We start from the raw sequence: 15882 nt of genomic DNA, 5'->3' as shown, positions 1-15882 counted from the left end.
GTTGGGGGGTGGGTTTTGATAGCATACATGTACATGTACATGTACATGTAGATATTATCATCAACATCCCATCCAAGAGGGCGTGGCTGACACCCACACGTACAATGCCTTAGGCAAAACGTTTTGTGTACATGTATTTACATTTCAGAACTATATACCTTAGCTTCTAAAGCTGCTAAGTAGTTTCTTACAGTGTAGAATACTCTAGAGCTAGAGCTAAAGCTAAATCTACAATGCAGCTATCACTACGCGTGGTCTCCATATTCTGCGGTTTGCTGTCATGTCATGGTGCTCTGCAGCCTAACAGTCTGTTCTCGTTTGGACCAGTCCATGGTGATACACTGGCCTCACCAAATGATGACTTGTCCAGCCCTCCTATTCACCTGGACAGGGAGATGCCATTCTATAACAAAATTCAGCGAACAACCCTTTTTGTGAGTCTAGATCTATTGATAAGACCTCACGATTATTATCAATAATCTGAGCTGCATATTGTATTCCGTTGAAGCACAATGCAATGATGAATAAATACGACATTTGTCGTCCTTGTTTTGACAAAAAATACCGACACATTTTGTATTTTTATTGTTATTGTTATAGTTACCGTAGATGCAGACCCGTCTGTGTTAGACAATGATTGGCTTCCTTTGATCCAAATTGTAGTATGCTCCATCCTATAGCTCAAGCATAACCCTTCAATAAACCACAATAGTGTAGTGTACTTAACTCCCTTATGGGAATGTGTTAATTACCAGAAATGGTCAGGTAGTTGTAGTGTAAAAGACAGCAGAAACATTTTAAAATGTAAATATAAATGAGCTCCTTGCTTGTAAACATTGCTAACAGCTTTGTGCAGTGAAAAGAGCACTAGGTGCCTGGCATTTGAAGACAAAGACGAGTAATATCATTCGCTGTTGATTGTGTGGGTAGCAACAATATAGATGGTAGCTTACTGTTGATACACGAGCTCTTTTAAACTCAATTAACCGTGTTAAAGTATGTTTTGAAGCCATTATAACAGCTTGAGCTTGTCTGTGTGTATGCTGGTTATTGGCCCATGACATGTTTGTATTGCCTCAATGGCTATCAAACAGATATGTTTTACATATAGCACATGCTTTAATTATTATTGCATGGTGCTTGAGAGCAACTTGATATGATGTCAATATTGCTGCAGATTAATTTCTAATGTAGAATTGATATGCCGGCCGGCTTACAGCACCTCCAGCATGTTTTGTAAACTACCAATTTGTGCGAGCGCGTAATCACCTAGTGATTATCCTGTGCACTAGCACTAGATGCCTGGTATTTGATCGATAGCCGAGTAATATCATTATTCGCATTAATTGTGTACATAGTGATAATATAGATGAAGCAAAGTTATTCCCTCGTTTGCACTGTTGATGTAAATTAAGTGTCGTTTCACCCAACAAACCTACCATGGTGATAGCGATTAGCAGCATATCATAATTTCGAAGTGTGGCTATGATAGTGGCAGCAGCCTCCGTACACTAAGTCTGGTCTGCACTATTATAAGTATGCTAAAATGAATTATGATGAGATTCCTACATGGTAGTCTTCTCAGCAGGTCAAATATCCGTCTGAACGTAATGCGATACACTATAATCCTAATTTTATTAGATAGGTTTGTCCCTGCCTTTGACAGATTGATCCCCCCCCCCACTCCCACCCCCACCAGCCCAGTCACACCTAGTAAGCAGATATCCATAGCTAATACACAGTGCGGGTATTGATACTGTTCCTACATATGTTACTTACAACTTGTGCATTTTTTGACCTCCTCCCCCTCTCGCTAGTTGCAAAACAAATGGAGAATTATTCTTTCAATCAGGCCAGGGCAAGTACCCCCCCTATAAAGGGAGTATAATAAAATGATCGTAGTGAAACTAATAATACAGCGAATTGTATTTGCTACAACTGCACAACTTCTCGAATCGAAGGAATGAAGCCGTACGTTTCTCAGAACCAAAAGAAGTATAATTATAGTACTTCGAATAATTATTACATGCTTGGTTGGTATTCGTAGGAGGAATACTGAACACAAACAAAATAATCAAACTAAGTAATTGTAGTCATGCAGCAAATTTGTTCAACGGTTAAAATGTAGTTAACTATAGATATTGAGCAATTGTAGGATCATTAATCATACAGAGTGGAGTATAACTACCTGCTCAAGGAATGCACAATGTAAATATTCCGCTGTTTAAATGTTTCCTCCCATTGCAACGTCAATTACGCATCTCTTTGAGTTTGCTGTTTGTTTGGGTGACTAGCAAGTGTTCACACTAATTCCAGCTCTTTCCTATATGAGACACGTATTCACTATATTGGTACAGCTTCAAAATTTGTTAAATAGCCATGGATGTGGCCATACTGGTCGGTGGTGGTTGGTACGTACAAACCACCTCTAGACAAAATTACCCACAACTACGTTCTAGATATCTACCTGTTAAGGCGTACATACAGTTACATGTAATACACTGTAAAAGAGGCAAAGTGTTGTGTGGAATTGAGACCAGGATTGAAAACGGTCGCTACTTCGGCTTCGAAAATTCACACTGTATAGCTACGATATCTGAGTGTTACTCGTAGTTGATAGTTCACAGTTGAGTTCAGACATGATATTTGATACTTTACAGTTACTAGTTACGGTTATCATGATTTAGCTGATGCAGAAACTTTCGAAGATGATGACAAAGAGTGCTGATTATGGAATGCATGTTGTGGCTCTATTATGATAATCGGTGACCACACGGGACATGAATTTGTTCAACAAACTTCCTATAACAATATACACTATATATATCCTCGTGGGAGAGAATTTCCATGAGCTTATGTCTACTTTGTTTAAGCACTGGGAATTGGTATGTCCATTTGTTTTGAGGAGGCACACTATAATGTTGTGTTCTTAAAGCCATGTTTGCCGTGGGTACAATATTTCCTTGAGCAAGCTCGAAATATGTGTTTACGTATCCAATGTTATAGTTACGATCTTTATGCTTCAAGTATGGACCCGCTAGCGAGCCAAAGTACATGGTTTCCAATAGCAAAAGGTATAAGTGCCAGCTAAGATCATCCAGTTTAGGGATACCACAGCTCCACGGATACTCTATAAAGGCTGTCCCAAGAACATGGACCTTTTCTTTTTGTAAACTATACTGATTTTTATCCTCCCAATTAAATATTGGACAAAGCGGTTTTATTCCCAATGTGTTCCTTGAAATCATATGCATCTATAACTCATCTACTAGATCATAATTTAAGCTTCTCGTAGACACAAATGCACACACACACACACACACACACACACACACACACACACACACACACACACACACACACACACACACACACACACACACACACACACACACACACACACACACACACACACACACACACACACACACACACAAATACACACACACACACACACACACACACACACACACACACACACACACACACACACACACACACACACACACACACACACACACACACACACACACACACACACACACACAGGCTAACAATAACGGCATTATCAGCTTTGGGGACACCCTTCAAGAATGGAAATCCGATACTTTTCCTCTCTCTGGCTCAGAAATGGCAATAGCGCCATTCTGGGCTGATGTAGACACAAGACCTGATATTGATGGCGAAAACTTGTACTTCCGCAAGGAGGAAGGGGCGGAGTTTTTGTCGCTAGCAAATGAATTTGTGCACACCGGATTTATGGCTCATAGAGATTTCCAAGCGACTAATCTGATCATTATCACCTGGGACAGAGTCGGGTATTACTTCAGAAAGACAGACAAGGTATGTTAATGTGAGGGTGGGACCACTAATCCTTTTGATGTGGCTAAAGGAACATAACAGACCACTTGATACGTTAAATAGAGGTGGCCTAGCTTTGTGGAGGAGCATGTAACGCTAACAGCTCAATGCAGCACTGACGAACACTATCAATGAACATTTGCCCATTTTTTGTGTGAATACGTATTAGACAGATCATAATTACATGGGCACATGGTCTGTATATCCTAGTTGGCCTTTCTTCATTAAGAGCGGCTCCACCGTGTACCTACACTTATACATGTCTTCAAATACGATTTGAGTTTAAGTTCCATCTGTTTGACAACCAAGTTTACCTTTAATTAGAGTCTATCTGTTGTACAATAGTTGGAAGTGATTCCGAAAGTGGCGAACCTTGATCAAATACTCTGCAAGTGTCCCACTAGTTGTGTACGTTCATTGCTACTGTGTCTGTTATTGGAAGCACAATTGAAGTAAAACAGACGCCATGTATAGCAAGGTTAGGTACACCATTGGATAAACTATGTTGCTGTTAATTGTGATAGCGTAGAAACGTGTCGGGTAACTAGTGTCGGTAGTGTGCACTGCACATATTTGCGAGTCATGAATAATTTAATACAAGAGTCAGCAAGACTCTGCATAACTGGAGGCAGACCGTATCATGTGAATGTCATTTGAGATTAGGGGGGGTCGTATAAATCATATCTAGATAATTATTTGAAAGCATAGTTTTACTACCTTAATTTATTGATGTTGGTATACATGTACAATATCACTCAACACAGTTATTTATCGTATTTTTTCCCAACAAAACAGCTCTATAACTGGCCAACTTATAGCTCGATACCAACTGTGTCAAGTTTGTATCAAAGTGCTCCACTCATTGTGAGCAAGAGCACTAGAGCTTGACTTTTTGACGCAACTTTTATTGAGATCTTACGTACACTTCATATAGTTTTATTATAATTATAGTGAAATATTCATTGCAATGATAATGATGTAGTGGGTATATGGGAATGGTATTTATGTAGGAGAGCTCAGTATGAATAGCACAGCCTTAATTGTGTACTGGCATGGCGCTGTGCACTCTTCACACTACTTGCCAATAGCTAGACTATACATGTACATTGAGTGGGTACTTTACATGGTTGAAAGGTAAGCTGGGTCATTTGTGTTTTGTTTGTAGATTGCGTGTGAATATCAAGTCATCTGGATAAGTACTTGTGATCAATGAATATGGTTATGCCTCAGGGTGTTGTACGGGCAATTTTAAATCCCTGCTGCATGCACGTTATGTTAGTTTCCTGGAAACCTTTGATCAATTAGTCCATGTTTCTAGTCGTGTAATTTTTAAGGTGGGAGTGAAGGGAATTTCGAACATGACCCCACTGTGTGTGCATATTACATAGCCTTTACAATTGAATTATTTAATAAGAAACCTGGGGGTCACAGTGTGTACATACACGTCAATTCTTATCCGACAGTTTTGATAATTGATCCAGTGGGCTGAAGGGTATCAATTAGTTTCGGTCAGGCCCATGCACTTGATTTCATTGTATTCCGATCAACGAAGCTAATCAGCTATGAGGTATGCATGTACGCTATACATGTACAAGTAACATACGTAAGTCTGTTTCACTCCCTGCATGAATGTGTTGAATTTAATTTATCCATTGTCACTCTGCCATCGTTTGTTTTCTCCCACTGAAAAGTGGGTGTTAAGTTTGTCCTATAACACCTCCTTCGTAACTTGAGTCTAAATAAACTAATGTTGTCCATGTGATACTTGATACTTCCAATGGTAGTACACCACTATCAACGCTGATTAGCATCATAATTATTGTTGCCACTTTATCTTGTACCTACGTATTTCGTCCCCGCCTTATTTTAGCGCTGAGAAAGACTTGCTGATTAGGTGCTGAAATGAATTCCCTGAATAAGTTATATGATCTGAGTGTCAGACGCTCATTACTCTTACACTCGCTAATTCATAGAAATGTATCGCTGAAGCGTTCAAATTTAGAGACTCTTTAAGCAAACCTCTTGAAAGCAATTTATATTTCGTACAATTTATTAAAAGTTTATCCTTCTTTCTTCCCTCTCCCTACCTATAGCTGAACACGTTCCAGTGTGTACTGATCACTGATGGCCGACGCTTGTTCACCCTCTTCCTCTATAAAGACATACAATGGACGACGGGAGATACCAGTGAAACCATGGGAACCAACGGCTTAAACGGTGTCCCAGCACAGATTGGGTTCAATGCAGGGGACGGTGTTAACTCTTACACGCTGCCTTTGTCACAGACTACTGGTGTTGTGAATATTACGAAGACGTCAAATATCGGTTTACCCGGTGCGTGGGTGTTTCTGGTGTCCGGTACGAGTGTGGTCAGTGGAGGGTGTGTGGAGAACCAAGGTGAGGGTGTGTGAGGTGTGGAGGGAGTGTGGAAATGTGAGGGGGTGGGAGATGTGCAAGGGGTGTGGAGATTGTGTTGATACCGTGAGGGGGTGGGAGGTGTGAGGGGTGTGTCTCATGAAGTCTACATCACTTATATGAAAATGTACCGTATAGTGGGAAATGCTTGTGAGGTGCAACATTTCGCTTTTTTGAGGGCAGAGCAGATAACGTGAAAATAAAACTGGGAGAAACTCCCACACACTGGTATTTCACAGGGAAAGCTCGTGGTGGGTGTGGTTTCCTGGCATTGAAACGCGAATGTTACAACCACGAACATTTCTTCTGAGGGCTTTGAAGCCAAATAGCGAAAATTTGCACCTGTGAAAATTTCCCGCTATATGGTATATAAAATAATATAATGAAGCCAGGGTGTATGGTTACCGTGGTGTACGTAATATGATTACTGATTACATATAGTCACTACAGTAGAATAATCCTCCACTCAATTACCTGGGCCTACACGTATATAAACATGCAGGTGCTGCACACACCTACGCGACTAACCATTCCAGACTGCCTGACTGGTGTTGTTAGTGTATGCCTCATTTGGTTACCTGTGTACCAGTATCACAATTGTCACAATTGTCCTGCCACAATGTACTGTATACACTTACCCCTACTTCTCAGAAACTAAAACATCTACATATTTCATACAAAGAACACAGTGCATGTGGTGCATTCTGTGCATTAAGTCAATGCTATGCTATAGCGGGTGAGGTTAACCATCTCCCCTTCCAAACACACATACACCCACACACACACTCACACACACACTCACACACACACACACATACACCCACACACACACTCACACACACACTCACACACACACACACACACACACACACACACACACACACACACACTCACACACACACACACACACACACACACACATGCACACACACATGCACACCCACACACACACACACAACACCCACACACACACATACGTACAGATACTCTACACGCTCATCCAACCTATGGCAGTGTACTAGGTGGAGACATTATAGCTATCCAAGGTTGTCTCAGTGGTCAAACCATCATGTGTGAATTTGACGGAGTTCAAACACCAGTTCAAGCCACACCTATCCGGGACTTTGAGGTCGTGTGTGTGACCCCTCCCCTACAAAGAGTGGGCCAAGTGGTTCTGAGAGTGATGGTGGATGGAGTGTCTGCAGGGGAAATTTCATTCACATCTGGTGAGTTGTATAGGCACTTCACACTATCCCCACGGGGACCCGAGCTGTGGCTCAACTCTTTGATCGGCAGTAACTTGAGTCTCAGATCAGATCATTAGTATTCATAATCTTTTTGGAATGCAAGAGTTCTTTTGGATGGTACACAATGTAATCTTTCAACTAAAAATTTTTTTAGCTATCTTTTCACTTTCCCCAACGCTCTTTTGTCAAAAATTGGGCTCAAAAAATGAGGTTTGATTTGAACCCTGCATCTCAAAGAGCTCACCGTGAGCTTTTAGAAAATCATAAAAGGGTGAGTATTGGACCAACAGAACTCCAGTTATGGCCTTTAAACTTACTGTGTTGATATGACTAGACATTATAAAAATGTAGTATTCACACGAGTTACACTCTCCCCCCCCCCACACACACACCCACACAAACACACACACACACACAACAGTGGATGTGGAACATTCCCATACGGTGGACATCGCCATCAACACAAACACGCTCTCCTTCACCTCCTACGATACTCTCACCGTAAACTGGTCTCCCGAGTTGTTTCTCCCTCCAACCCTGTTCCCCACTGCCACGCCCACTAATTACCGTGTCGATATTATCCTGTACGAGCTTGATCTCGTGAATAATCAATGGACTGAGAGAACCACGCTATTGTCCAATACTGCAAACGACGGTACTGAGACGATAAAAGTGACGGAGCCTTCTGTGATGACATCTGATATCGCTCCTGTGGTTATTAAGGTAAGACATCTCAAGGACATGTGCAACTGTACGTGTCTGGTTCTCTAGAAATGATATGCATGTACAAGCTAAAGGCATCTTTAAGGAATCTTTCATGTGCAACTATGCACTCTCTTCCGTGTGTACAGTACTTGAAATTGATCTGTTTTTGTGTGTATAAACATTAGAAATTGCACACTTACAAGTACATATCTCACGTAATGTTTAGTTGTCCAGACTTCAGGGTCTGTACATGTATTAGATTAGGATGTTGATAGTTTGGAACTTTGTACTATGCTCAGTTTAATTGCATATTCAGCGAGCAGCATTGTCATTTTTTTTCTGTTTGGTTTGTGTAGGTTGTTCTGGAGCAAAGCTCAATCTCAAGTTTGACTACTCCTAACCTTTACTCAGTTGCGTCTGACTCAGTGGCGCAATGGTCTGCCCAGTATTACTATGAAGCTCCCGCGGTTGCCAATATCAACACCCGCTATCTTTGTGAGGATTGGTACAACTCAGAGCCTAACGAAATAGGCCAAACACTGTTAGATATGACACTGCCTTGTCCTCCAAGAAAGGAGCTTGCTCAATTACCAAATTCTGGTCTAAAACAAGTGAAAAAATCGTCATTTTTGAGAAACACTAACTATCACTCTCAATGGATGGATTTCTTCCACCCTGGAGCAGAAAGTTGCTTCAAACAAAGGATGGTTGGAGAAATGTAAGCTTGCAATGCATGCATAATAATTTATTGTCTTTTTATTGTTTGTATGCCGTATGATCTTTACCAACTGTGGCAGTTGATCTGGTAAAGGGTCATTAAACTAATTCCTCTCAATTGTGCCTTACGATCTTTACCAACTGTGGCAGTTGATCTGGTAAAGAATCATTAAACTAATTTCTCACAATTGCCCAAAATGCAGCATTACTGCTACTATTTACTTTTATTCAGGCAACCACAGCAGGAGTGTTGTTATGCCGATAGCGGCAGCTTGCTAACAAGTCATCCAGGAGGTGGGAGGGTTAACAAAGTTTCTGCAGAGAATGATCGTGGTTCAAACTATCTGGAAGATGAGCGGCCGTACATCACATGCTGTACTGGAGTCTCAACATGTCAGCGAGTGTATGAGTTGAGGCCTTCAGACAATGGAACAAGATATGACCCACCGCCAGTTGGTAAGTACAATTCCTCAAAAGTCCCGACCTTTAATTTTTCTTCTAGCCCATGATTTCTATTGAGTTGGGAGTTGGTTGAGTCCTCTGATTATATACACCGGGTGTCCTTACTTCTGTAAAAGCTTTCTTTGTCACTAGTCAGAAACATACTTCTGTCATCTTATACGATTTAAGGCCATAACTATAAAGTTTTGCGTATAATTATTGTCTTGCAAAACAGTTTCTCCTTAAATCGAATACACTATAAAATACCACTTACTTGCACCTTCCAGGCTGGGCAATGGGGGACCCTCACTTTATCACCCTGGATGGTCATCCCTATACATTCAATGCTCACGGAGAGTGCACTCTAGTTCAAGCCAATAACCACATGTTCACACTACAAGGCCGGATGAGGCCACTCGGGTCCTCCCTGGCAACCGTTTTCACGGCCGTAGCGGCAAAAGAAGGCAATTCCGACCCTGTAATGATTGCTGTAGGCTTGTACGGTCTTGATGTGTTTGTGAATGGTGCTGATATCGACCTGAGCATAATAACCGAACAAGATTTCAAGGAATTCACTGTATTTAATAATGGTAACAGCACTATTGGAGTTGAGTTTAAAAGTGGTGCTTATATAGAGGTCAAATCCAAACAAGGTTTTCTATCACGGATTGCCGTCTCCTTGCCAACAAGTTATCGAGAGAACACAATCGGATTACTTGGTGTGTACAACGGGAATGTTGACGACGACCTAAGAACAAGCGATGAGCAACAACTGTCTCTAACTGCAACCACTCAAGATATACACTCTCAATTTGGACTAACATGTGAGGGAATAATAAATATCTTGTGTGTATCGTGGTTGTGTACCAAAGGAAGTACAACACGAGTGCCTCGATTAGGTTTGGTCACGTGCAAAATTCAACAGTGAAGTCATTGTTGCATGTCACTTTCACTTGTCTAATTAACTCAATTTTAGCCTAATAATGGAGGTACTTGTGTAGGGCTTCCTCTGGTGGTGTGCACAATGTCAGGAGTTCATAGTGTACATTGTACTGTAACCTATCAAATGCTCTGATATTCAGGAAGTGGGTATTTCCACTGTTAATTTATAACTATTGTTTACATTGAAGCTTCCTGTATGGGTATGTGTTCTTCTCTCACTGGCTATCATTATCACTATAGCTTTGACCACACACCTACCCACACACACACACACACACACACACACACACACACACACACACACACACACACACACACACACACACACACACACACACACACACACACACACACACACAGGGATGCTTACAGACTCCAGTGACAGCCTCTTCAACTACCTACCCTACCAAAACTTCTCTGCCTTCTCAAACTCTCAGTTCACCCCGATATTCAATCCCGACACTAGTGCAGTTAGCCCTGAGCTTATGGCGGTGTGTGCTGGTGACCCGTTCTGTTTGTACGATGGTCTGGTGACAGGTAACGTTAGTGTAGCGGCCATTACCATGGATATGGTTACTGAGTCTCGTCGCGTGAGAGAGCTGTCAGTTGGAGGTGAGCTAGAGCATGATAGTGGACACATTTGCACAATCATATTGTGTATAGTCATATATATGCAGTACATCAAGTACCATGAAGTTTTTATTATTATTATAGCAGGAAGTCGTATTTAAGATAGGCCAGCTGTGATGTAAAAGGCCAGGTCCCAAATGAACTGCTGCGTACAAAAACAATGAAGGCCACTTTTGTAGTTGCTAAAATTGTATTTCCCAACAGTTTCACTGACATAGCCGCCCTGTAAGAGCATACGTGTGTATAAGCTATATGTACGTGCCAGAGGAGTGTGGTTCCAGTATTGTGGTTGGTGGTTGCATGCAAATAAGGAGTTAGGCGAATTGCATCACGTTTGTGTGACCACCTCATACCTAAAAAGTGAATGTACTCACTCTCACAATAAATTGATGTTGTTGTTGTCACATTCCAAATCATGCATTTGTACTCACTCTTCCGTAGGGGGTGAACCAATTGCTCCAGGGAACAGTTGTTCTAATTATCTTATTACCTTATTTAGATAGTGCATATCCTTTCCCATGGGTTCAAATCGCCCCCACAGGCACACCTTACTAGTAGGAATCCCCATCACCACTTGGGTGGCCACGCTTAGTTGTCCTATTGTGTGTGTGTTCCTATTGTGTGTGTTGTTTATGCATAAGCCCACCACACACCATCATGCAGTTGGTTCAAATATAGACAACATTACCAATGTACATCTTTTTTTCTCTAATGTGTATAATCATACCCTCTCTCCCTCACACCCACGCACACAGTCACCTGTTCCCCACTTTGCGTTAACGGTGCCTGCGTATCGGACAACGTATGTGCCTGTAGTCAAGGCTACACTGGGCCTACTTGCAACACCCCTGTCTATAGCCTGTGCTCGGTCAACCCTTGTGGGCAGGATGAGAGGTGTGGTTTATTAGCAGGGTCGCACTATTGCGGAGACTGTCCTGCTGGAGGGAATAGCGGCACTCTGCTGTGTCAACTGACCGGTGAGTTAGAAAGTGCTAATGTTGTTAAAAAAGACACATACTGGTTAGGGGTATTGGTACTAACCGCCTCTAAAAGTAATAACAACCACTAGTCAAAGGTAACCACCTCTTATATAGTAAGCTAGTTTACCACATAATAGGCTATAAAAGAGGCAAATGTGTTTGTTGAATTAAGATTGCATGAGGATTGAAAAAACCACTGTATCACAAGTTTAATGATGCAAAATTATTAATCGAGTGTTCCCTAACACTTACACTATCTGAGTGATACTTGAAGAGAGGCACTTCACTCTAGCTACCCGTTTGTCTGTCCATAACTATTATGTAAGTTCAACTCTATTAATGATTGCACAAGTAGAATACTCAATAATAACAATAGTTTAACGATTGTTGTTTCTGGCCACGTGTACCCACGGAAATGTGTGTTTTGCATGTGTGCTTTAGAGACAGGACTAACTGACTGTGTAGTCATTATGTTTATTTAAGAGAGCCGAAATGTCACTTAGTATATGTGTCTCTGCTTGAAATTTACATTTGAGTGAGTGATGTGGTTTTTCGTGTGTGTCAGTTAGGTGTTTCTATAAACACCGGAAATCATAGTTTATGGTAATTAACTTTTAGCTGGCTGACAGTTCTAAACAGCGTATATGTTAATATATACATGTATGTATACAGGTTATCATTGGTGTGACCTTTGTGTATGCGCCATAATTTTATGCAGATGCTAATTACTAACATGTATTCAATGATTGTACACTCATCACACATGCCCACATGCAGACACTAGTCCCTGCTCTCCCAACCAGTGTGATAACGGAGGAGTGTGCTCTCCCAACACCACCATCACACACACCGGCTTTGTCTGTCTCTGTCCACCCAACTTCAGTGGCATAGTATGTGGTCTAGGTGAGAACAAGTAATGATTTGTGCATGTGTTTCTCTCTTTATTTGTAGAGCTTAGTACGGTACGTGGTAAGAGTAATGGTCTTCAAATTGAACTGCAGTCCTGAAATACATGTAGAATATTAATTTAAATTTGCGATTGATTGTCTGTTACATGTTGGCATGCTAAAAATGATGGAAGACTATGCAAAGAATGGCTTTCTCTATGAGCCATTAACTCGCATAATTTGTATTTCCTGTTCTGTAAAATGGTTCTTAGAAAATCAGATTAAACACTCACGTCTCGCATGACAGTGTATTGAAATTTATAGTGTGATCGACCCACCACCTGTTCATTCTTTGACTATTATTACATGTACATGCATATGTTAATTGTATCGTACATGCTCAGTAATTGCCCCTCAAATACCTCGTACAATTGGAGCCAGTGCCAATTGAAAGTCCCATCTACTATACTGGCATTGCATCTACAGCTGTTAGTAACATGACGCTTCATGACAATGTGTGGGAAATTATTTTCTGCATTGTTAATGATATTAGATCATTACATTATGCCCTTCATGATAAGAGGCTATACTACATTTGGCTTCCAGCTACATGCCAACCATACCCGTACAAGGTATGCGTTAGGACTGTAGGGAAAATCATTGTGTTGTTGTGAAAACACCCAGTGTTTGCAGTGCGTGTGACCCATGCACACTTTAGCACGCTTACTAGTCCTCAGGGACCTCTCATGAATGGAATCAAGTCTGTGCTGTATAGAAATTCATGTTTTAACTGACTCTTGAGTCTATGAAGGGATTTTTCTTCCATTATTATAATAGCTAATTCATACATGTATAATCATTCCTACACATGTTATACATAATAGTTTAATAGTGCAGACAAAATCAAATTATTATTGGCACAAACATAATTAATAGCACACACACACCCACACACACACACACACACACACCCACACACACACACACACACGCACACGCACGCACGCACACACACACACACACACACACACACACCCACACACACACACACACACACGCACACGCACGCACGCACGCACACACACACACACACACACACACACACACACACTCACGCACACACACACACACACACACACACACACACACACACAGGTGGCGATTCCCCTTGTACCCCTAACCCCTGTCAGAATGGTGGTACGTGTACAGATACTGATGGGTCCAGTTATCAGTGCAGCTGCTCCAGTGGCAACTCTGGAGTTAACTGTAGCAGCAGTAAGTCAGTATTCATGTAATGCTTCTTTATTATGGACTCTTGGGAATATGCATACATACAGTTTCTCCAAAGTTTTCGAGTAATCTGATCATCACAATGATAGGCCAATGAATTAGTTAGTGTGAATTAAGCCATGATAACCCTTAAATCCTGCACTCCAAATGCCAAGTAAGAGCCGCCTGTCTGCAGGAAGTACTTCCTTTAAACTGTGTAGTTTGTGGTTATTTAGTTGGCATCTTGTTAATGATTTCTCAAAAACGAGTGGCTACATTGGAGACAATGAGCCTGGTGAAGTGAAAGTTTAGTATGTACACAATAGATGTGTGGGGATTTAGTCAGGATAAGAGTGACAGATTGTGGTAACCTATGGAACATGTGATAGCAACTGTGTCTGTGACAGACCATGAGTCCATGACCACAAGGCATTGTGACTGCATGGTGTGCATGCATCAGTATAGTTTCTTTTAGCCACAATTGATCAATTAAGGTAAACAGTATACCACACACACACACACACACACACACACACACACACACACACACACAGGCGGCAGTATGAACCTGATAATCATTATCGTAGGTGTGGTAGTTGGAGTGTCTTTATTGATTACAATCATTTTCATTCTGTTACTGCTCTCCTGGTTCTTGTCCAAGAAAAGAAAACCAAAACAAAGCACTAGAAAGGGTAATCTTTATAATGTGTGTACACAATGTATTTTTACAGCAATTGCAGAGTTATTTCCCAGTAGGTTTGGGTGCATTAATAATTTTGTACAACTCTTTTTTATTAATCATCCCTCGATTCAAAGTCTATTATGTGTTAATCACTGCCGGCTGCATGTATTGCCATATTGTATACTGTTACGATGGATGATGGATTGACATGTTCTTCCCTCCCAATGCATACAGGCGATGATATCATGGACATGAGACCGAACTCTGTGATCCTAACAGCTCACCGTCAGTCCACCCCCACACCCACGGGCTCACAGAAGATTCGTCGCCTCTCACTATCACGCGAACTATCCGCCCCATTGCACAGTGTAATTCAGACTTCGCCGACAACAGACAGTTCGTCAATGTCCATCCACATGCAACAAAACCATCGTCACTCATTGCCACAAATTCATCAAGACGGTCTAAATAGCGTGAACCATTCGAGTGTTAGTAATCTACCTAACAGGCGCTCAAGTAGCAACAACTATATTCACAGTGGACCCAGAAACATACAGAATGGGAATAGATACGTACAGAACGGAAGCGGATATTTGCACAGTGGAAGTGGTAACGTGCAGAATGGGAATGGATACGTACAGAACGGAAGCGGATATTTGCACAGTGGAAGTGGTAACGTGCAGAATGGGAATGGATATGTACAGAACGGAAGCGGATATTTGCACAGTGGAAGTGGTAATGTGCAGAACGGGAATGGCAAAATGCAGCCTCCTAGAGGAACTCAGAGCTCGTTCGGTTACTATAACTATTTGAATCCGTCTGAGAATCGATCAAACTATACGCAGAGCATGGACTTGAGTCAACATTCTCAACTTTCAACAACTCAGAACAGACATTCTCCTAGGAGAACTAGTTTGCAGATAGGTGCTAGCACACCCGCTGGTTTGCATGGACGCAGATTCAGTGCTATAGAGTCATCTCAGGCTACTGAGGTTTAAGATATCACTTTTTTGGATTGTATAATGCAATGTAATGTTTTGTGGTTTTTTTTATCTATCCTTATTAACAAGGATGTAAATGAATTCATCATGTACGTTTTACTGAAT

At 41.4% G+C, this 15882-nt stretch overlaps 1 protein-coding gene across 1 annotated transcript; it reads left to right on the top strand.

Moving 5' to 3' along the window:
• Positions 1–117: 117 nt before the first annotated feature.
• On the top strand, positions 118–15869 carry LOC135345215 (protein mesh-like). The gene is made up of 14 exons (XM_064542595.1): positions 118–434; positions 3550–3843; positions 5955–6258; positions 7260–7502; positions 7945–8246; positions 8585–8946; positions 9178–9401; positions 9674–10210; positions 10689–10940; positions 11714–11935; positions 12716–12841; positions 13981–14100; positions 14649–14786; positions 15011–15869. The coding sequence occupies exons 1-14, from the start codon at positions 234–236 to the stop codon at positions 15772–15774; spliced, it is 4089 nt and encodes a 1362-aa protein (XP_064398665.1). The 5' UTR covers positions 118–233; the 3' UTR covers positions 15775–15869.
• Positions 15870–15882: the final 13 nt, after the last annotated feature.

The sequence above is a fragment of the Halichondria panicea genome, chromosome 12, assembly GCF_963675165.1.
Source record: "Halichondria panicea chromosome 12, odHalPani1.1, whole genome shotgun sequence".
NCBI classification, from domain to species: Eukaryota; Metazoa; Porifera; class Demospongiae; order Suberitida; family Halichondriidae; genus Halichondria; species Halichondria panicea.
The sequence above is the reverse complement of the archived record's forward strand: the minus strand, read 5'-3'. Positions and strand labels throughout refer to the sequence as shown.